The 22,893-nt window shown below is 34.5% G+C and overlaps 3 protein-coding genes across 5 annotated transcripts; 2 read left to right on the forward strand and 1 right to left on the reverse strand.

Annotated features, from left to right (window-relative positions):
* Positions 1–1,590: 1,590 nt before the first annotated feature.
* On the reverse strand, positions 1,591–8,340 carry LOC101207733. 2 transcript variants are annotated; one of them, XR_004217545.1, is made up of 7 exons: positions 8,156–8,340; positions 7,952–8,029; positions 7,003–7,123; positions 6,493–6,917; positions 3,834–4,176; positions 1,936–3,206; positions 1,591–1,787 (listed from the first exon to the last, which is right to left on the reverse strand). XR_004217545.1 is itself a non-coding variant. In XM_004140937.3 (6 exons), exons 2-6 carry the CDS (start codon positions 7,984–7,986, stop codon positions 2,115–2,117), a joined length of 2,016 nt encoding a protein of 671 aa, XP_004140985.1. In that variant the 5' UTR covers positions 7,987–8,029; positions 8,156–8,340; the 3' UTR covers positions 1,815–2,114. The 2 variants fall into 2 exon arrangements, 1 of the variants encoding a protein (XP_004140985.1); XM_004140937.3 differs by lacking the exon at positions 1,591–1,787 and having other exon boundaries at positions 1,815–3,206.
* A 3,172-nt stretch (positions 8,341–11,512) lies between these two features.
* LOC101207980 (UDP-glucosyltransferase 29) lies at positions 11,513–15,266 on the forward strand. The gene is made up of 4 exons (XM_004140938.2): positions 11,513–11,960; positions 12,275–12,534; positions 14,200–14,666; positions 14,855–15,266. Exons 1-4 carry the CDS (start codon positions 11,513–11,515, stop codon positions 15,147–15,149), a joined length of 1,470 nt encoding a protein of 489 aa, XP_004140986.1. The 3' UTR covers positions 15,150–15,266.
* Positions 15,267–16,705: 1,439 nt separating this feature from the next.
* LOC101208223 lies at positions 16,706–22,866 on the forward strand. 2 transcript variants are annotated; one of them, XM_031887327.1, is made up of 4 exons: positions 16,706–17,079; positions 17,156–19,523; positions 21,760–22,070; positions 22,418–22,866. In XM_031887327.1, exons 2-4 carry the CDS (start codon positions 17,326–17,328, stop codon positions 22,735–22,737), a joined length of 2,829 nt encoding a protein of 942 aa, XP_031743187.1. In that variant the 5' UTR covers positions 16,706–17,079; positions 17,156–17,325; the 3' UTR covers positions 22,738–22,866. The 2 variants fall into 2 exon arrangements, with proteins under 2 accessions (XP_031743187.1, XP_011656567.1); XM_011658265.2 differs by having other exon boundaries at positions 17,160–19,523.
* The last annotated feature ends 27 nt before the right edge of the window (positions 22,867–22,893 follow it).

The raw sequence follows: 22,893 nt of genomic DNA on the forward strand, positions 1-22,893 counted from the left end.
GTTATTTCTAGTAGTCATAAAAGCTCGGGCTTTAAATAGTCATTGATTAGGAAAAAAAGAGTATATTGGGATCAAAGTTAATATTTACCAAAGTTATATTATTGTGTTTACAAGAGGGAGAGAGAGAAACATGTATTTCTTGAAATGGAAACAAATAGAATAGTGAAATTAGAAAAAGAATGACATTTTTGGTGCTACAAACCCCACCACATAAAAACATATATTTGCATATAAGGTAGAAAGCAAATAGATATTTTAAAAACAAATAAAATTGTAAGGTTTCCAATGGATCCATGATTTTAATATCATATTGATTTATCCAAAATATCTTTGATAGGTGTTTTCAAATGTCAATCTCATTTATTAGTGCTTTGTTTTATTATTGTTTATATTCTCAGCAACAATTAATGACAGGTAATGATGAGAATGTATAAAAAGTTTCCCTTCAATGACACCATGATTCCATTTTTGGACTAAACTTTGTGTCATTATGATACCATAGTTTATATTTGAAGATTAAATTATTTTAGTTATAATAAATAAGTTTTTTATTGTAGTTAACTGGAAAAACAAAATAGTATTTACCGATGTTTAGAGTCTTAGTGTAGTCGATGCCTCACATGCTCACTTGATGTTCTCATTGACCACAAATTGAGATATACAGTTGAGTTAGAAACAAAATCGATATTATAAATTTTGATGTTTCAATTTTATGATGGTAAGATGTTTGTTATTTATGTTATATTCATATCAATGATATTTTTATATTCATATCAATGATATTTTTTTATCCAATTATTTACTCTTGTTACTATATTGGTTCACGCTCCATGTCGCTCTGAAACTCAATAAATATGTGAAGATATCTATAGAATTTTAATACTGTGCTAGGAAGAAAGTCCGATTTTTTTATGAAGATTTTCGACAAAACAGGTGAACCTTTTTTTCTAAAAGTTTTTATCAAACCAAGGACCAAATTTATAATTTAATCTGATTTAAATTCCAATTGGTTTTTTGTTGTGAATTTCCAACTGGTGTTTTCTTGCAAAAAAGTTCAAAGTGATTCTAAATTTTAATGTTTTGAGGAAGGTAGAATATTAATTTTCTGTCTTATTAGCACAATATTGAAAGTGGGGCTGGGGGGAATAGATAGATATTAACAAGATATTAATTTTACATGTGACTATCAATTTAAGATTTCTTCCTGTCCACATAAAATATTATTATTCTTTTCTTTTTACTCTACGAGGAGTTTGACCCAAATACGGAGATAATATATTGGAGTTCAGAAGTTTGTTTAGTGTGTACAGTTGTAAGATAGAAATGGCAGCCTCAACAATCACAAACGGATGCTCCCAAGATATCGTGGTGGTAAGGACTTGGAATGGATTTATGCTTCCAAATAAAAAATGCTAACAATAACTGTTCGAGACACAAATTGTCTGAAGAAAATCTAACATGGGTGCTAAGGCTACCAACAAAAAACTCGACAACTCTTGTTATCTCATATTTGGGTGAGTAAAGATGCGGAGCCTCTCTAAAGATTGAGAAAGGTCATGAACACTTTGATAACAGAAGAAGACTCTTGAGAATCCTAATTAGAGATGTATTAGGAATATTAGTAGAATATTACATAGGATCATTTGAAAGGAATTTCCAGCAGAAACTTAAAAGAGTATGACCCTCTTTTAATATTGTGTCATATTGTAACTTCCTTAGACATTGTAATATGCGTTTCTATTTATCAGTGTTCTTTCTGTTCCTGAGTGCTCTTGTTAGAAGGTATCCTAACACAAACACAAACCAAATGAGTGTATGATTCAAAATATTCAATAGTTTATTTTATCAATGGAAAGTTGAAGATAAACCGATGTCTAGGCAGAACAACCTCAAGTAAGTTACAGGACAAATAACAATAATATATTACACACTTACAGTATGATACAAGGTCAAATCTCCTTCTAAGGCCAATTTCCTTTCAGCAAGTTTGTAGAAGCCAATAGAATGTAGAAATGGTCTTCCATGGTACATGAGTTTATAGTTGCAAAAGAAAAACAGCTCTCCTGGAACCTGAAGAATGTATCACAAATCTATATATTTATAACTACATGCAACTATCTATACATATTTGGCCTAAATTGATCATCATAAAATGAATATTGGTTCGTCGGAGGCATTTCTGTGCTCCGACCGGGAAAAGTTCTCAAAAAAGTATCATTGGGATGTATGTTTGAGGATACAGGACGAGGTGGATAGTTGTGTACATAGGAAGAGGGTTGAACTGCATCAAAGTATTGATCGAAATGATGCTTCTGACCTGGATTTTTCCATCTATTCTCAGGAATATGGTCAGTCAGAAATCCATCTCGGGTAAAACCTGAACCAGCGCGGTAGCCGCTGCTGCGTAAACGACTGTCTCTTAAAAAACTTGATCTATCCTCCATTTCATGACCAGGGAAAATTTGATGGTTTGCAGATAATGCAGCACCCTCACCAGGATAATGAGTTGGAGATCTTAACTGAGAACTGGAAGCTAGGAAGTTTGCTTGTGAAGAAGCTTCAGCAGCAAAATCAGTCGGAAGTCTGAAGAGCCCAGCACATCCAACGGGGATTTCTAACCTGTCCCCCATTTTTGGGATAGAAAGTGGTCCAATGGATTTATCAATTGATTCACTTTCACCATCTACAGAGGGTAATTTGATGATTTTCTTTGTTAGTGATAGTTTCGCTTGTTTAAGTGCCTCTAGTACACCATCTAATGCAGGCGGTTCATGTGGTACCAATGCATATAGATCATTATTACTGCATGGAGTTTCTTGGTCATATGAATTGATACCACCATGAGATGACAATGGCCTTTCAGGTAGCCCATGATTGAGATGGGAGGTACATGAAGGTTCTTGTGCACTGTTTTCCTGGCTTTCTTGGCATTGCTTCACATTAGCCATAGGAAAGGTAAATTCTTCAAGTGATTTTGAAGTAGAAATGCTGTTTGTATTCTGATCCTGCAAGTCTTCCACATCAACAGCACACATAGATGGGCCAAGCCCATTGGTTTGAGCTTGGGACAAATCTCTAGTGTCACAATCGAACGCAACCTGTGGTTTTGCCTCATTTGCAGGATTATTTGACAGATTTGGAGCTTGAGCCCTCATCTCGTCCCTTTCCTCGGTAATATCTGAATGGTTTCCAGGGTCACAAGAATCCTACACAAGCAATGAACCAAGGAAGAAGAATAAGTTGTTGAAGAAATTGTCACGGTGTAAACAACAATGTAATTTGCTCAAAACCGGAGGGCAAATTGCCCCCACCTACCATCCACCAACATTTACAGACTTATACAACGAGAAAGACTACAAAATCAAGGTTGGGTGCAGACATGTCTGAAAGAATTGACTGTATAACACGATTGTCATGCAATAAAAGCCATGACCAACGGCTTCCCCTTTTCTTTTTGTTACAAAAGCGTAGAAAACGATCCTCATAATCAAACAGATTGATTTATTCATACTCAAGGAATAATATTCGTTTCATGATATAAGAAAATTTATGTTTCTTAATGAATTGGTGCTTCTTACTAGAGAAAAGAAAGGGTCGGCCAACATTACTAACGTGAACAGAAGCTACCTAGCTAAAACAGGAGAGACTTGAAGAAAATAGTGACCAGTCTAACTGAGATTGCTCATCAGATAAGGCAGATACTAAGAAAAAAGGAAATGCCTGATCCTAGCATCAAAATAGAACTTTCATAAGAATCTCAATTAAATCGTGGATATAATGAAAGGGAAGGAACAGTCAACTGTCATAAGTAATCAGTTTATGATAGAACATACGGGTGTACTGTTGTTATTTTCTCTGAACTTCTCTTCCCATTCTCTTTGAGCCTTTTCCATTGCTTCATATTGATCAATAAGTTGTGCTTGGCATTTCAATGCCTTCTCCATATCATCCACTTTTTCATATCCATCTATGTCATTATCCTGATCACTATTTCCTACACTATTATGAACTCCTGAAGAACTTGAGCGTGTCTTTTCACGAACTTCATAGCCATCTCTCAATATACTGTGCCCATTTACAGAGTAATTTTGAGAGTCTTCTAAAGAAGTAGACGGTATCTCTTCGGAACTATCCACGAGAGCATCAGATTTGAGCTCTTGCTCCCCATCTAGTGGTCTGGTATGCATAAATAACAATTAATATTTCAAGTGCAAAGTTCAAGAAGTGCTTAAAACTCAAAATCTCTGTGGCACTTAATCAAATGACTGAACTAAACTTTAATGATCTATCACATAGTAGAAGAATATCCAACTATCATCTATCGCCCCTATAAGACAAGCTAAACAGGTTCGGGTAAGAGCCTGTTAGAATTACTAATGAGTACTGCATATCTAGTTAACTGTAAAATTTTCATTTTAAAGATAAGGGGCAATACAGAAAGAACATAAAAGAAGAGAACAAACAGTCACAATCATCAGCCAAGGAGGATAACATATTAAAATTAAAAAATAATAAAGAAATAACAGCAAAGAGAATAACAGAACAACAATTCAAAATTGTTCCCAAAATAGAACAAAAGAAAGGTTAAAATTTATCAAATTAACATCACTCTCCCTTTAAGGGAGTCTTGGAAAACTTCATTCCATACCATTCATTCAAGTATCCAACATACAGCTGTAATCACATTGATAAATAGATTTCTCTTTACAGGAGATGGAGCCCACAAATAGCCTGCTTTATTGCTGGTCGAAAAATGTTAGAAAAGGGCTAGGAGATTCAAAAGGTTTGTAGGATTAAACTCCACCTCCTGTAGGAGAAGGGGCAACATAAGAACATATGAAGGTTGTTATCGATGACTGGAAAAATATAACATACAAAGGCTAACCAAATGGATTAACTTGAGAGCAAGATCAGGAAGAACTGATTAAATTGGTGGTTTGAGAACGTCAAGAAAATAAAGGAGGAAGATGGGCTCTCTCTCCCTTCCTACTGCTCAAAGGTCACTCTTTTAGATTTTAGATTTTAGATTGGGGAGAAGGGATGTCAGATTTTGGAGTCCCAATTCTTTGGATGGGTTCTTGTGAAAGTCTTCTTTTCATTGTCTGGTCGATCCCTCTCTCTAGGTGAGTTGGTCTTTTTGGCAGTTTGGAGGATAAGGTCCCTAGGAAAACGAACTTCTTTACTTGGCAGGTTCTCCATGGCCAGGCTAACACGCTGGATAAGGTAGGCAGGAAGGTGCCTCAACTTTTTGGGTCTTTTTGCGCTATTGTTTGTTGAAAGGCAGAGAAAGATCTGGACTAGATCCTTTGGAGCTATGACTTAGTGGGTGTTGTTTGGGGACTCCTTTTTCCAAATGTTTGGTATGATGAGTGCTCACCACAGAGATATCAGTGCTATGATCGAGGAGGCCTTCCTAAAGCCGCCTATCGGAGAGAAAGGTCAGTTTCTTCGACTTGTTGGCATGTGTGCAATGTTATGTGTCTTGTGGGATGAGAGGAATAGGAGGGTGTTTAGGGGAGTAGAGCAGGTTGCTTGTTTACATGTTTCTCTCTGGGCTTCAATTTCAAAGACCTTTTGCAATTATTCTTTAGGAATGATTTTGCATAGTTGGAGCTGCGTTTCTCCTTTTTGTGCGTTTAGTTTTTTGTATGCATATGTATTCTTTCATTTTTTTCGATGAAAGCGGTTATTTTCATACAATATAGCTTTTTGTTTAATGGTATGTTTGAACAACTAAAAGTTTGACACTACTAGCATGGTGGAACGTGAAAGATTTAGTAATTTTTCCTACCATTTATAGAAATCGCGATCTAACACTACATAGAATACATATGGATGATAGACAATCCAAATTCTTTATTTAACTTGAATTAAGGAAACATGAAAACCCTGCCTTTTGCTCATATTTGAGAAAACTTAAATCTCGAAGAGGATAAGGATTTTTTCCTCCTAGGTTGCTTTGGGGAGGATCAACACCATAAACTTTACCAGAGATATTCATTATGGTTTTGGATTCTTAGCATTGTGCATTCTACAAGAAGGGATCAGAAAGCTCTAATTATGTATAGAGGTGTCACTTTGCTAGGTTGCATTGAAAAATGTAGGACAAATCTCCTGACGAGAGGCTTTTTTATGACAATTTGGAATGTCTAGACATAGAAGTTTTGGAGAATTTTAAAGATTGTAGTCATTTTCAGTTTACAATCATTTTTATTGAGACCTTTTGTAAAAAAATTGCTGACTTCCAATGCTCAGGCTATACTTTTTGTGAACACTTTCTCCATTGTGCCTTGCATGTACACCTTTCAAGACTGAAAATCAATACAAGGTTGGAATGGCTTGATAATTAATTCCAGATCTATCCAAAACCTCACTTCAGTAATTAGGAATAGTCACTCCAACGTGCCACTTAATCTCCAGGAACAATAACAGATGAGCCAAATCAACAGGAATTTCATAAATAGAGGACAAAAATATACAGCTTAAGCATACCTTGTATCTCTACGTTTTATCTGACGGCATGATCTTCCAAGTTGGTGTTTTGGTGAAGAAGAACCAATCGAAGTAAAACTGCTTCGACTTCGTATAGAATGTTTTTTGTACTTCTCACGAGTATGTGGTGAATCATTGCGACCTTTCCAAGACAGGCTTCCGCCTAGCACTGGAGAAGTATCAATATTAGAACCTGAATATTCTTCATGTTCATTTCTCCTCCGCACTGTACCGGAGCTCACATCCTCTCTAGCAAGACCATCCTCAACTTTTGGTTCAGTTTCATGATCAGAGTTTGAATCAAGTGTCTCAGAAATATCACTAGCGCCATTATCTTCTAAAATGGCAAGTACATCTGCTGTGGCCTTTTCAGCCATCTTTCTTTGAAGAGACACAATCTTTAGCTGCTCCTCGAGTTCTGCAACCTATAGTAAACAAAATATATTTCCAGATCAAACACATGAGATATATGGCACACAAAACCAACAAAAATAACAAAAAACACTGAACTCGTTTTGCTAGTTCATCAGCTCTTTGTCTTGCACTTTTTGAAACCGATCGTTCTGATAGAAGTCGGGCACGAAGAAACTCAATAGTCATGGCAGTTGTGTCCTCCACACCAGGAACACTCCTGATACAACCAATGATCATTAAAACACACTAAAATCAGAGAGAGAGGCCACAAGAAGGTGAGAGAAAAAAAAGCTGAGAAAGTAAAGAATGTAAACTATTGATTGCTCAACGTCAATCACAGGCACACTTCAACATTCAAAAGCAAACCAAACATACGATCAGAGTATTGAGTACAGTTCGTTTTCACAATAACCCATAAAAATTGTGTGATGTTTTTAAAAATTAACTCAAAGAAGTTCCATCTGATCTAAAATTAAATAGAAACCTCAAGTTCCATTTCTCTTGTCCGATGTCAATATCCATCCATGACATTTCTCCTCAATTTTAGCTTTGAAACAAACCGGATTTACATCCTTACGGAGCTAAAATGTCTAGATCTTATCACTGAAGGAACGGGATAGCACATTCATGAAAACGAACATACAAAACATGAGTGAGAAAACTGAAAAGTTGAAGCCAAATATAAACAAAAAGAAAACATTAAAATTTTCCTAATGCACAGCAGCCTACACCTGCCCCAATTATTGATATTAAACAAATTAGACCACAAAAAAAAAAAAAAAAAAAAAAAAAAAAAAAAAAAAACAATCAACTCAGGAGGACGACAAACAAGTAATTCTCACTCCAGAATCCTAAAGAAGAAAGTTACTCAAAATCGCCTAAATCTAACGCACTTTGTTGAAGACCAATTCCACCAACCGCAGAATCACACAAGCTCAAACAACAAAACAAAAACTACCCACGAACTAAAACCACTTCAATCACTGAAAACTAGAGCCAAAACCACGAGAGCAACACAAATCAAAGAGACCCAGATGAGTAATACCTTGGATCTTGCTGATCCTGATCAGGATTCTCCATTTTCAATTGATAAAAACAGCTTCAAACTCGAACTTCCCGGCTTCTACGCAGAAATAAAAGATGCATAGGACGAATTACCAAGAGTTCAGAATAAAAAACATGAAAACAAAAAAGAGAGACTGAGAGGAAATAGTAAGAGGAAATGAAGAATAAGAAAACCCATGCTGACCTTAAAATGAAGCTTCCATGAACCCTAACAACGAAGACTTTAGTTTTCAGTATGAGGGTAGGAGGTGGGAATGGAAGAGAAATTCCATTTCCATATGACCATATGAACGAACAATCAAGCGATGAGATGGGACCAATAAATCAACTGGAATCGTGAATGTTTTGGGTCCGATTCGATTAACACAATGTCCCTCCTGCCACAGGTAATATTAATGTCGTTTCAGTAAAGTACTATCATTTTCACCTTTTTTCCAATTTTTACCCCATAACTTTATGGAATTACATCCATTTCTTCAATTTTAGTTCATATATTTTCATTCCCGTCTTTGTTATATTATATTTTATAAATTATTTTTTTAACTGTTCCTCATCAAAGGTAGCTATGAGATACTTAATTTAAAATTTAATAAAAATAAATTCATCTTCAAAGTCTACAATTAAAAATACATAAACTAAACCCTTTATATAGTCGATCAAACTTTATTTCACTCCATTTTTACAAAATGAAGCACTCTGCATAATATCTATACATGCTTATTATAAACCCTACGAAAAATCTCCAATAAAAAAAAGAAATGATAATTTTTAAAAAAACCAAATAAAATATATTTTTCATTAGAATACTCTTCATCGCCTTTACCTAAAGATACAATCTTTTCAAAAAAATAAATAAAATAATTTTTTTCATCGTAATATTCTTCACAAACTTTCCTTAAACGAGATGAATAAATAAAATATTCATCTTGACTTTTAGAGATGAATCCATAAATATTCTAACAAAAACAAAATATTCACGCTAAGTCGATCAAGTAAATATAAAGTATTTTGCCATTTTTGTCGGATTGCTCATGATACATTAACGTAGGTAATGTATTATAAATTATACAATATTTCCAAATAATAATGATGCAAAATTTTCTAAAATAAAACACCCACCCTATTTTATTTGATTGTTTTTTATATTTCATATTTGTTTTTAAAACACTATTGGAGGTCTTTTTAAGTAATCAATTAAATAATTATTTCTTGGGGCATCTCTACTTTTGTCTTTTTCAAATAATCAAATGGAACTGTCCATTCAATAATATGGTAATTAAAAAATAATGGCAGAAAATGACTTTTAAAATTGTACTATAAAAATGACTTTTATTATTATTATTATTATGATTATTGTGGTAGACAAAAGAACAAATGTGTATTCTTGAGAATTTCGACTCTCTCCTAATGTACATAAACCAGAATTTAAATGTATAAAGGTAGGTATCTTCTATCAATATATTATTTTCATTGTTTTCTTTATAACCAAATAGAAATTTTCTTTTAAAATAAATAGCTCATCAATGATGAGTAAAAATAAATAGCTCGTCAATCAGATTAGTGAATGATGAGAATATTTGATTATTCCCAAATAATTAGCTCACTTACAATATTAATTGATCTAACCTCATATGTGTTTGTTAACAAATTGAATGTTAACCTTCTGATCATTAAACAAATCGATTAAACTATATTAAACATAGATTGGGAGACATTTTCAAAAATAACAAAATATTAAAACTATTTATAAAATATAGCAAAATTTATCAAACTCTTTGTAATTCGTTTAAATTTGTTGTTATTTCTTGTAAATAGTTTTCGTTTTTATGTTATCTACAACAATTTCCATATTATTAATATATTTTTCTCAAACATGCTAATACGAAAAAAACGTTTTCATTTATTAATACATATTATATAAAAACAATAAAGTTGAAGGGGACTCGAGCCGTTGAACCTATACTAAATTCGTCAATATTTGTAAATATTTTTAAAATTTTTATCATTTAAAATAAAATTCAGAAACAATCTTGATAAGTAAGAACCATCAATATTTATTCCTTTGACACATGTTTGTTTTCTATATAAAAAGAAAACAGATGGGGATGAAAGGTTGAATGTGCACATCCTCTTGGAAAATGTGAACAAATTGAGTGAAGATTTGGATAAAATAAAAAGTTGCCCCCAAGAAAATTTGTTCATTATCTGTTGTTCAAAGTTCAAACTATTTTTAAAAGTATTAAAAAAGAAATAATATTACCCAAAATTTTCAATAATAACAATTAGACTTCTCTACTTTTGAAGTATTACATCTAGATATTCAAATTTCAGAGTAAAAACTTGACCCACAAACGATACCAATTGAATCATTTGTATGATTACTCCATAACTTTAAGAGTCAAATTATGGATAAGTTTGGAGGTTCAATTTTTAATTCTAAAAGTTTAAGAGTATGATTGCGATTACTTAGTCTTCTTAAGTTTTGTTCGATTAAAAACTATGTATTATTAACTAAAATGTCAACGATTTGAATCTTCATTTGCATATGGTTGAACTAAAAAGATTAATATTGTTCTTGGTAGACATTATAAAGAATAAATAACCTCTACTTTCTAAATGTTTTTTTTTAATTTAATTTCGGTTTACTACATTCGAAGAATTTTGTTTATATTAATTTTAATTTCGAACATCTTATCATTTATAAATTTTCAAAAGAGTCGTTTTTAAATATAGAAAAATGAATTTAAATATTTATAAAAATAACAAATTTTTGAATTCTATTGAAAATAAATATCAACAAAAGTTTATCCTAGTCTAAATTTTTTCAATGAATGTAAAAGAAATAATAGAAGATGAAATCACTCAATGTAAGCATACAAACTTATTCAAACTTTGATATTGTTTAGTTAATGTTGAATGCCAAATTAAAAACCATTCCAAGATTTTAAAATCTGCTATTAAATATAAATATATATAGATAAAAGAACGTTGTAGAACTTTACTTTTTGTTATTTAATGAAAACATCCTTTAATAATCAAACACTTCAAGAGAAAACAAAGATGAATTTTGTTTGTTCTCCAAACTTTTTCATTCACGAAATCATCCATTCAAAATCCAAATGACCGATTTGGTAGTTTGAAATTTGAGAACATACAGATATAAATTAAATACATGTGGATTATCAAGTATCGGAGTCGTTGATTTAAGTGTTCAATTTCCTAAATATATTTGCTTCGTCAATTAACTTATCCTTCGTCAATTTATGAGACGCGTATGAAAGCAAGAAGAATATTCCATCTTAAGATTTAATAAAATAGAATTATAATAGTTACAAATATACAGTAAAAATATTAGAGTATTATATGTGTCGATCTAGGAATATCTATAGTCAATATATCGATATTATTTTCTCGATTCTATCGGTAAGATTTGGAAGACATTCTTATCACTTTTTCTTCCCACAGTCCAAACCTGTTTTTAAGCATAAAAGTTATTCCATATAACATATCTTAAATTCAAAAAGAAGAAAGAAAAAAAGAAATGGAGTTAGATGGGCATCATAGAAATAAGATGAAAATGAAGATTTTGATGCTCCCATGGCTTGCTCATGGCCATGTCTCACCTTTCTTAGAGCTCTCAAAACTGCTTGCTACTAAAAACTTTCACATTTTCTTCTGTTCCACCTCTATTATCCTTCACTCCATTCGATCAAAACTCCCTCAAAAGTTACTATCATCTTCTAACATACAGCTTGTCGAGTTGACCTTGCCAACATCCGCCGACCTCCCCCGGTGGCGCCACACCACTGCCGGCCTCCCGTCGCATCTCATGTTCTCGCTGAAGCGAGCATTTGACTCTGCTGCCTCCGCCTTTGACGGCATCCTTCAAAACTTGAAACCGGACTTGGTCATCTATGATTTCTTGCAACCTTGGGCTCCTGCTGTGGCTCTCTCTGCTAATATTCCAGCAGTCATGTTTCAGTGCACAGGTAATTAATTAATTAAACCAAAGTCTTAATAATAAATTTATCATTAAGACTTTGGTTTAATAATTATTTATATTATTTTTTTTCAAACATAATACGTAAATTAAAGAAAAGACAATTCTTTCCCTTTTCTATATTTTCCCATTAATTAACATCGAATACGTCCACCTTCGGATAAAGATTTTTCGATGTCTCCACCACTAGCTCCACGTATTGTTAAAAAAAGAACCACTTATCTAATAAGTATGAATTTTAAATGATTTCAAATCAAGTAACGAAGTTGTTGAAACGGACGATAAATTTATAAATTGTTTCAGGTGCTCTTATGGCAGCCATGGTAACGAACATGTTAAAGTTTCCAAACTCGGATTTTCTGTCGACGTTTCCTGAGATTCATCTCTCAGAGTTTGAGATTAAACAACTGAAGAACTTGTTTAAAAGCTCAGTGAATGACGCAAAAGATAAACAAAGAATTGAGGAATGTTATAAAAGATCGTGTGGCATTCTTCTTCTTAAATCTTTGAGAGAAATTGAAGCCAAGTATATTGATTTCGTCTCCACTTCATTGCAAATCAAGGTATGTTTTCAATTTTTGTAACCATTACAAAGTCAAGATTGAATGATTGATTTTTCAAATGGTAATTAATAATAATAAAACTTTGAAGCAAATCTCTATTTTAAATATTTTAATTAAAAAATTGTTAAAGTAAAATGACATTTTTACACCTCACATACATGGGAACAATTGAGCCTTTGAAATATAATATAAACTTTCATTTAGTTGAGCCACTTATTTTAGCATTATAGAAGAGAAGTTCAAAGGTGACACGTGTCTAAATTGCTTCACGTTCATATGCTAAGTTTACATTTTAGTTAAGTGAAATTAGTAAATTACTACAAATTTGCAATTTCGTAAAAAGCCATAAAATGAAATACTTTTTTTGATACAAGTAATTTTTATATTTACTTTGATGTGCAAGAATGTCAAGAAAAATACATTTATTGACAAACTTAACTTTTAAAGATATTTCTTATGATAAAAGTTGATGTTATTGTATATTATCTAGTGATTGTTCGTAAGATTGTTATATTTGATATTTTATAATAAGTTTATGTAGTAAACTGAATATTATTTTTTATTTAATAAAATATTTTATCAACGTTAAAATAGTAGTAATTTTTAATGGCACTAAATATTGACTTCAATACGTCGTAAAGATCTTTGTAATTGTCACAAATTAAACTTCAACAATAATATTATGTGACTAAAACATCATCTCGTGGTGAGTGCCCTACGCCACTACCAAAAAAAATAGTGACAAAATATATGTACTAAAAGTAAACATTTAGTAACGCGTAAATGTCACTAAAAGTACATCTTTTGCGGCGTGCATTTGTTGCGTCACTAAAACTTTTAGCTACTAGGATGATACTGCGTTGCAAATACTTTTAGCAACATTTTTTTGTTTTAGTAATGTTTTTAGTGCGCCATTTTTTTGTTTTAATGTGCCACTAAAAACTCAATTTTTTGAAGTGATAAAAATACGTAATTAATTACGTAAGTTTCGTCAAAATGAGGAATTTTCACTTTTTTGATCGATTGGTGAGCAACAAACGTCAACAAACATTTTTGTTGATTGACATTTGACTATCAACAAAAAAGATATATTTTGATCTTGTGCATACATATAATTTTAGTTAATTGGCGTCCAGATAGGGGTTTAACTCATTAATTTGATGGGCAAAGTGCATCCGGCAATATACCCAAAATGGACGTCAATCGTTTTGGGCTTTCTTCTTTCCTTTTTCACTTTCGACTTTCATTTTCTCCATTTGCTTGTCCCTTGATTGTTTATAGGTTTTAAAACTTCAATTCTTTTAGCATTTAGCGTCAAATGTGTGAATTTGGGTGAGAAAGGTCTAGGCAATCTAGTTAATAATGTACCATTGTCAACTCACATTGAGTGACGTATGCGCTTGCAAAGTAAGATCTCGCATTGCAGATGTGTGGTAGTAGTCCAATATAAAGGGTGAGTGATGAGTTCTATTTATGTTTACATCGTTTAAGTAAACCAAAGTAGAGGGGATGTTTGACCCGAAGGGATTATTATATTTCTCTCATTGTTTGGTCCAAGGTGCTTATGAGCCCCCATGCAACAGAAACAATATCGATTTTTATGCTTTTTTTCTTTAACTCTATTTGATACTGTATTATTTGTGCTGATTCTGGAATATTATTTAGGCAATTCCCGTGGGTCCCTTAGTTGAAGAACAAGAAGAAGACATCGTGGTATTAGCAGAAAGTTTCGAAAAATGGCTAAACAAAAAGGAGAAAAGATCTTGCATACTCGTGTCTTTCGGAAGCGAGTTTTACTTATCCAAAGGAGATATGGAAGAGATCGCTCATGGCTTAGAGTTGAGCCACGTGAACTTCATATGGGTGGTGAGGTTTCCGGGGAGCGGCGAACAAGGAGAAAGAAAGAAGAAGAAGAACGTTGTAGAAGAAGAACTCCCAAAAGGGTTTTTAGAGAGAGTTGGAGAGAGAGGAATGGTGGTAGAAGAGTGGGTCCCACAAGTTCAGATCTTGAAGCATCGGAGCACCGGCGGGTTCCTCAGCCACTGTGGGTGGAGCTCTGTCTTAGAGAGCATCAAGTCTGGCGTTCCAATCATCGCTGCCCCAATGCAACTCGATCAACCGTTGAATGCCAGGTAGCACTTTTCTACATCCACACACATATATACAAACCAATAATTAGGTGCAGCCTAGTCCGATGCACATCATTTTCATTTTGTTCACATAAACATATGCACAATAAATCTATATTTGTTATACTACTAATATCTACAAATGTCAATGAAAATAATCACATGCATACTGATGATGTCTTGGATTTCAGGCTAGTAGAGCACCTCGGCGTTGGTGTCGTAGTGGAGAGAAGTGATGGCGGCAGGCTATGTCGGAGAGAGGTGGCAAGAGCTGTGAGGGAGGTGGTGGCGGAGGAAAGTGGGAAGAGAGTGAGGGAGAAGGTGAAGGAGGTTGCAAAGATTATGAAGGAGAAAGGTGATGAAGGTGAGATGGAGGTTGTTGTGGAAGAGATAACGAAGCTATGTAGAAGGAAAAGGAAAGGTTTACAAAGCAATTGGTGTAGAACTTCCATGGATTCACATTGCTGTGAAGTCATGGAAGATTGATGATCATAATGGTGCAACACCCAATAAAGAGAGCCTCCTCGCAAATAAGTTAAAAGTAGAAGAAATATCATGTAAAATTTTCATAGTAATTATACACAAAAACAATAAGTTCAGAAATAATTGTTTTATGGTTTCAACATTTTTACTTTCATTCATTAATTTTTGTTTTTGTTTTGATTCACGTCATTTATTTTTTAGTTAGATTATTAATTCATATTGGTTGAAGTTATTGAACTTTGATGATAACACGGTGTAACAACCAACAAATGTTTATATTTCAATAGTTGGTGCTGGTGCCAAATTATAACACATGGCATGACAACGAAACGATAAATTTATAATTTAAAAAAAAGCATAACCACACAAGCTCTAATGATTAAGTCATAAAGCAAATATGTGTTGCAAACAAAAAATTCGAGAACATTAGAGTGAATTTACTTCCTTTGAAGTCATAATGATATGTAACTAATTAAGTCATCTTTTGTGAGTTTGGTACAACATTGATCAAAGAAACGCGTGGAGAGAAGCTTGGTGAACAAGTCAACAACTAGCTAGGATGAAATAAAGTGAGCAGAGAGATCCTTGCAAAACAACATTTTCTCCCGAGAAAAATGATAATCAATTTCAATGTGTTTAGTACTTGAAGAAAAATAGGATTACTTACAAGAGAAATGGTAGAAACATTGTTACACCACAATACCGAAAGATCATGAAGATATACATGGAGATCTCACAACTCATGAAGCCAATAAACATAGCAAGTGCCCGATATTCAACTTTGGTGGAAGGAGTGAGAGATCATGGTCCTTCGCTACGTGGGAGTGTGATTCGCTAACACATGCGAAAATATGCAATGTTTTCATGATAAGACTTAGTAGACCCACAAATATATGAAAGTCGACCGTTTGAGCTTTTTTGAATAGCAAAATTCAAATAACCACAAATCTCAACTCGAATTCTAGAGTAAATTTTGAGATGTGTATTTAAAAACATGTATGTATGTAAGTGCGTATATTTATGTGTGTGTATGTATGTATATATGTATACTAGACCATTTTAAATGAAAAATAAAATAATATAGAGACTTTTGAATCGACTATTATTTATATTTTTTATCACTACACAATTCATCACGTCACACTCTTATCTTTTTAGTTTTTTTTTAATTTCTATCTCTAAACTTTGAAATCACCACCAAATTTTGGAGGACATAAACTTGGGTGCTCTTAGAGTCCAAACTTAAGAAAGGACATCCACAGTCAAAATTTATGAACGTGAGGATGCTTTTGAGAATAAAAGAATATTATAATTTCTTTTATAAATTTTTCATCCAACATATATATATATATAAAAGTAAATGTTAGTATACATGACTTAATTTAACTAGCCCCTTCAATAATTGATACATAAGGTCAAGAGTGTTATGGTGTATTGCCTATCTATCTCATAGGGCAACTTAATCACTTTGGGATAGGAGAGTGACTATCATACGTCCACACCAAGGGTAGTTAGTGATGTGGTTTGAGATTTTTGTTTATTGTTTTGAGTTGCTTAGAACTCAATTAAGCAACTTCTCTTCTTCGAACTTTCAAGCTCTTTCTACATAGTTTTCTTTCATTTGGTTGTGTTTGTGTTTTAGCTTCGAGCTCTACACTTCAATTCTTTGTAAAATAATAATAATAATAATAAATACGCTATAAATAATCGGTTTCGGTCACTTGCCCTTATCGTCAGACGTGGGATTTCGTCTCTATAAATTTGTTCGGAGATCAGAGCGAATATAGTTCCCTCTCTCGAACGTATGGGATGAAAGCAGTTCCCGTTCCTCAAGAAATTTCTTGCTTGTGATTCTTGATTTCAAAAAATGGAAGCTTAAGCGAGGGATTATCACAGACACGATCAAATGGATTCTCAAAAACGACCTCCCAAGGTTTGAAATTTTTTCTCAGTTTGGTAATCCCTTTATCAGCTTTTCGTTAGATTTTTATTGCATTTCTTTTTTCCAGATAGCGCTCCACATTCCTCCTGTTCGATATTTCGAGTGGGTGAGTTAGGTCATTGGAATTGAAGGTTTCTGCTTGTTTATTCCGACTATTTAGTGCGAAACAATCGATTTCGACGATTCTAGGGTATTATTCAAGGATTTGTTAGGAGTAATTCAACTAATTACTTAAAGATGCAATGTCGAAGGCATGAAGATTACTATGTTAGAGAGCCCGAAAATATGGAACTGCATGTACAAGATCGACTCCATCTTGATCATGGTCGATATGGTATGCCCCGGCGGGAGACACTGGATCGATCTCCACGTCTTAGGAGAAGTTTGAGCCCTCATAGATTTGGTGGTTCCCGACGCGAAGTGGGTTTGGTTCATAGGGTTGATAACACTGAAAGGAGGGGCGGGGATTGGCATCTGAGAACTGGAAGGAACAATGATATTGAGTTAAGTTCACATTCTTATGGTCAATCGAGGAAAGTGCTCAACTATGAGGAAGGGTTCCTGCACAATGATCACAGGCAACATTCAGATTTGCAGCAGGTTTCACCTGAACCAAGGAGATTTTCTGCTGACAATGATGAAGTTGTTGACTATAAACATGACGTTCGGTATAGGCATGGTGATTTGAGAATTAGGAAAGAGAGGGAAATTATTGAAGGGAGATGGTCAGATGGCCGTGGGCAAAGGTTGACGGATCAGAAACTTTTGGCTATAGAAGAGGGCAATGGGATGGGATCTTATAATTCACATCCTGGTATTGGATCTACGGCAGTTCATAAAGACTTCTTTCCATCTCCCCTGAGTTTGGCTGTGGATATGCGAAGTCTTGACAATGAAAGACTCCAATTTCGAAACCATGGAGTTTCTGATAAACCTCAGGTCACAGATTCACAAGAAGCTCAAGAAGGCCAGAGGTTTAATTCAAGGAATATTGGATATGCTGCAAGTTCAGGATTTTGTTCCAGAGGAAACGAGAGCTCTTCGTCAGGACCCCTGACAAGCCAGTGTTTGGAATCTTATCGTGATGGCCATTACTTTCAAATTTCAGATGAGTTTTCAACAAGGAACCATGGAGACATTGTGGACCCTGTAGAGTTTAATTCATATGGAAAAAGGACCCTTGTAGATACAGCAATTGATCTTCAAGGTGGAAAAAGGAATCTTACTCATCAACGAGGAAAAAATAGTCCTAGAGGGGAGCACGGGAGCTATTTTTATTCTAAACCTGAGAGAACAGTGAATAATTCAAATGAAGATCCATCTCGTGTGGTGCAGAAAATTACTCAAACACGTGGTTATGTTGATTACGCCAGTACAGTTGTTTCTGATCATGGAGACTTTTCAAGAACTAAAGTTGCAAACACTAGTATGCTGAGATTACAAAAAGCTGATGACTCATATGCAAACTATAGAACTGGAATAGCACTTGACCATTATAGACTTAGAAAACAGACAGCGTTAGATTACCCTGATATAGGACCAAGCACAGAAGAAATAAACGATGACAATGAATATGCAGGTGCTGGATCCATCTATCCTGATGTGGGGAGAGTAACTCAAGATTATGAAAGGTCACACATTAACCATTCTCAGTATGGTCAAACATCTTACGCAATAACGGATCATGGCCCTGAAAGAGAAGTAGGTTCATATTATTTGAAGGAGAGGTTGCATAGGTCCAACATGTCCAAGTGCGATGGAGAGGTTTACAGAAGTACTGAAAGAGTGCAGAGAATGACAAAGGGTGTTCGCACTTATAATTTGAGGGAGGATCATATGCAAAAAAGAAAGTACTTTGAGGAAGATATGAACTTACTCGATCATAGAATAGCTACATCACGTGAAAATGCACCCAGTAGGCTTGTGGATTTATATGATAGTGGTGAACAGTGGAGGGATGATGGAAACGATCGCAGATATATATCCAAGAAAGCAGGATTTGACCACAACAAATATAAGAAGCCAAATACGAAATATAATCGTCATAATTTTGCTGATTCACATGAAAGTTACTCAGATCATGCTCAAAAATATAAATCTGGTTCAAAAAATATGAAGGGCAATAAGAAGTATGGTCCTTCAAGCTGGATCAAGTCACAAAATGTTGATCACAGAAATAGTTTGCATAAACCATTTAAAAGTTGGAAAAAAACTGAAGGGAATGATTACACTCGTGTAAATGATGATGGCTTGTCAGATGATTTGGTAATAACTACAGAATCTGAACCCCCTGAGGATTCTGAAGAGTTTAAACAATTGGTCCATGAGGCCTTTTTGAAGTGCTCAAAAATGTTGAATATGAATCCTAGTGTCCGGAAAAAGTACAAGGAGCAAGGAAATGCCGGTAGTTTATATTGCATCATATGTGGCAGAAGGTCTGTCTTCTTCCCTATTTCCTAATCCTGGAGACTCCATTTCATATTTTGACTCAAGAGTTCCCTAATTGCTATTTTGCAACCATATTCAAGTAAGATTATAAGAACTAACCTCCAAGGTTTGGTTCTATGTGTTCCTTTGGGATGTAAGATTCAAATTGTATGGTCTCTGTGATTCTATGTTCTGTGTGTGTACCATCATCATTTTTCTTTTTGGTGGGTGAGGGGGAAATTAGAGTGGGGTATTTAATCTTGGAGCTTTTAAGGGTTCCCTTTTGACTGCTGCAAGGTGTTGATCATTAGACCTCTACTTCAAATGATAGCGGCTTCTATTTTGTTTGAGAATGATGACTAGCCATATACTTAAACCTACCCCTACCGCTTTCAAAAAGGTTTGTCATTTGATTGACCTTGGAAACTTGGAGTTGTTCAGAGCTAGCTTTGAGATTGTATTCTATTGGTCATTCTTCCAATTGTAGCAGTATTTCCTGTGAAATGCACAATCATGTCAAGGACTCCAAGTACTAGTGAAATGTATGGAAGTTGAGGTTATCCTCTACAGATATGTGTATATGTCTTTTTGTTTATCACTGGTTCATGGTGGTGATTATATATTCTATAAAGCACACATCAACGCATGGATCATAGGAAATTTCCTTGGTATGTTGATCGGCCAATTTTCGTTTTCAATGTTTTGGAACTATAAGGGCAGTATCAGCTCAGAGAGACCTTGGTTGGAGAGAGTATCTTTTGGATAAGAAACAATTTCACTCATGACATTAAATTACAAAAGGACTCCATATGGGGGAGTTACATAAAACCTCTCCAATTAGAAGAGGGAAGAAAAACTATAGAAATGAAAAGGGGAGAGCAATTACACCATGTCACAACCAAACTAACTGTAGCTTCATAAAATCCGAGCTACAGAGGCTTTGATTTGGTTTTTCTTCTCCTCATGATATAACAAGTAGTGGATGTATGGCCAGTTCACTTTAGCAAGCCTTAGTTTTGCATGATGATATGGCCTCTTTTGATTTTTATCATCGTGCCATAACTATGCTCTTGAAAACGTTAGTTTCCTTAACTTATTTTGCAGAATTTAGGAGAGTATATCAATGGCTTGGACTTTCTGCCACCGTGCTATGCCTATGGTCCCCATTGCTGCTCAACTGCTTCTTTAGTGATAATGACCATTCTTTGACATGCATATTGATTTTTAGTGGTAGTTTACCGTGAAGATTATTGGAATTGGTCTGTGAAGTGGGCCATCCCAAGTACCAGCATGACAGAATTACTTGATAGATAATTTTTACCAGAGCACTCAAGGTTTTAATTTCTCTTTTACACAACGGGATGAAACATATAGGCCAGCGGCTACCATTTGATGGGGCAGTTTTAGATGTTAAGTCATTACAAAACATCATTTGATGGTAGCTTGCTCTGTAATATAATCTTCATTTTGTGCTGTTACACCCATTATTACTTGTTAGAGATAGATATATATGTGGCATCTGATATAATATTCAATTGGAAGAGTTGACGGTATAGAATATTGGGAGAACAATTAGGAACTCATATTTTGAATTTTTGGCCGTGGTTAATCCTCCAATTTCTTTATTTCAGCCCTAGTGGAGCAGAGCCTTCTATTGCTTTAAGGGATTTTGTTTAGTCCCATTTTTTTGTACAATTCATGTTTGCATTGCATTGAAGTTGGTTCCAGGTTTGTTATCTTTCATAAGTTGAAAAAATCATAACTCACCTGTGTGGTTTTTGGAAAATCGTGAAAATATTGAGGCTAACATGGTGGTTAAACATTCATGGATGGAGGTTAATTTGAGATTGTTGTCATGTTTTGATATTGATTTTCTTATGAAGTTTGTTGACTACCAATTGTTGCAAGATCAACTTCTAATCTCCAGTACTTTGACTCTATGTAGTTCTGAATGTTAATTATTAGATTTCCCAAGGTGTAGTTCTGAAATCTTGGGGTTTAATTTCCTTGAATTAGATTTCCCAATGTAGTTCTGAATGTTAAGCTGCTAAAGTTGTGACTTTTGAGTATGATCATCTTTGTGATTTTGATAGTCTTTACGTTTTTGAGCCTATTCAGTTTGCTGACGTCTACTGTCTTGACCAAAAACTGGTACCTTTTTGTAGGCATACTATTTGCCAGGAGTAACACATCTTTTTATTGACTCGTCACTAATTCCAGCTTTGCCTATTTGTGCCTTTGCAGCGACTCGAAGGAATTTATGAATAGTCAACGCCTGGTTAAGCATGCTTATATGTCCCACAAGGTAGGTTTGAAGGCTCAGCATTTAGGTCTTGCCAAAGCCATATGCGTTTTGATGGGATGGAACAGTGTCCATCCCCAGGACACTGTAACATGGGTTCCTGAGGTTTTGTCCAAGGAAGAAGCTGTGGTTCAGAAGGAGGATCTTATCATCTGGCCTCCTGTTATTATCATCCGCAACATTTCTCTGTCACACAACAGTCCTGATAAGTGGAGAGTCGTAACAATTGAAGCACTCGAGTCTTTCTTGAGAAGTAAGTTATGTTTTATACTTCAAACTTATCTAATTAATTAGCATCTGGCAGATGTTTATACTTTACTTTTACCACATAGCATGTCTATACCCAATCGGAAGTAAATTCTTTTCTTGTTTGTGAAAATCTATACGTTCTTGATGAAAGAAGTGGGTTTGAATTCCTCGCCTCTTCAACTTTGTGTGTGTATACATTTCATTCTCGAATGTGGGAGAATTAATGCTATTTTGTTAAATCATATGTTTGACCAAAGAGGAGGTGGATTCGAATTTCTTACCTTCATAGTGTATACATATTATTATTCCCAGATTGTTAGATGTGGAAGCATTAACGCCACTGAATGACAGGTAAAAACCTGCTGAAGGGAAGAGTGAAAATGAGTTTGGGGTGTCCTGCAGATCAAAGCGTGATGGTGCTGAAGTTCCTGCCAACCTTCTCTGGTTTGACAGATGCAGAACGACTCCACAAATTCTTTTCCGAGAACAGACGAGGAAGAGAGGATTTTGAGGTGGCAAAGTGCAACTATGGCGAAGTTAAAATGGAGGGTAACAAAATAGAAGAGGAAGTTCTTTATGGATACTTAGGAACAGCAGAGGATTTGGTTGACGTTGAGCTCAATGTAAGGAAGTTTATGATAAAGAGCAAGAAGGAAATCTTGGAAATGTAACTTGTAACATGATCATCCTTTTCGAATTATTAATCAGTATCGCTAAAAATGTGAAGCCAAGCTGTTGCTTTTAGAACAATTTTGAGAATTGAACCATGGAAAGAGATAGAATACTCCTATACTTGTGCTGATTGAATAGTTAAATTAGAGCAGATA

This window comes from Cucumis sativus, chromosome 6 (genome assembly GCF_000004075.3).
Source record: "Cucumis sativus cultivar 9930 chromosome 6, Cucumber_9930_V3, whole genome shotgun sequence".
In the NCBI taxonomy this organism is placed as follows: Eukaryota; Viridiplantae; Streptophyta; class Magnoliopsida; order Cucurbitales; family Cucurbitaceae; genus Cucumis; species Cucumis sativus.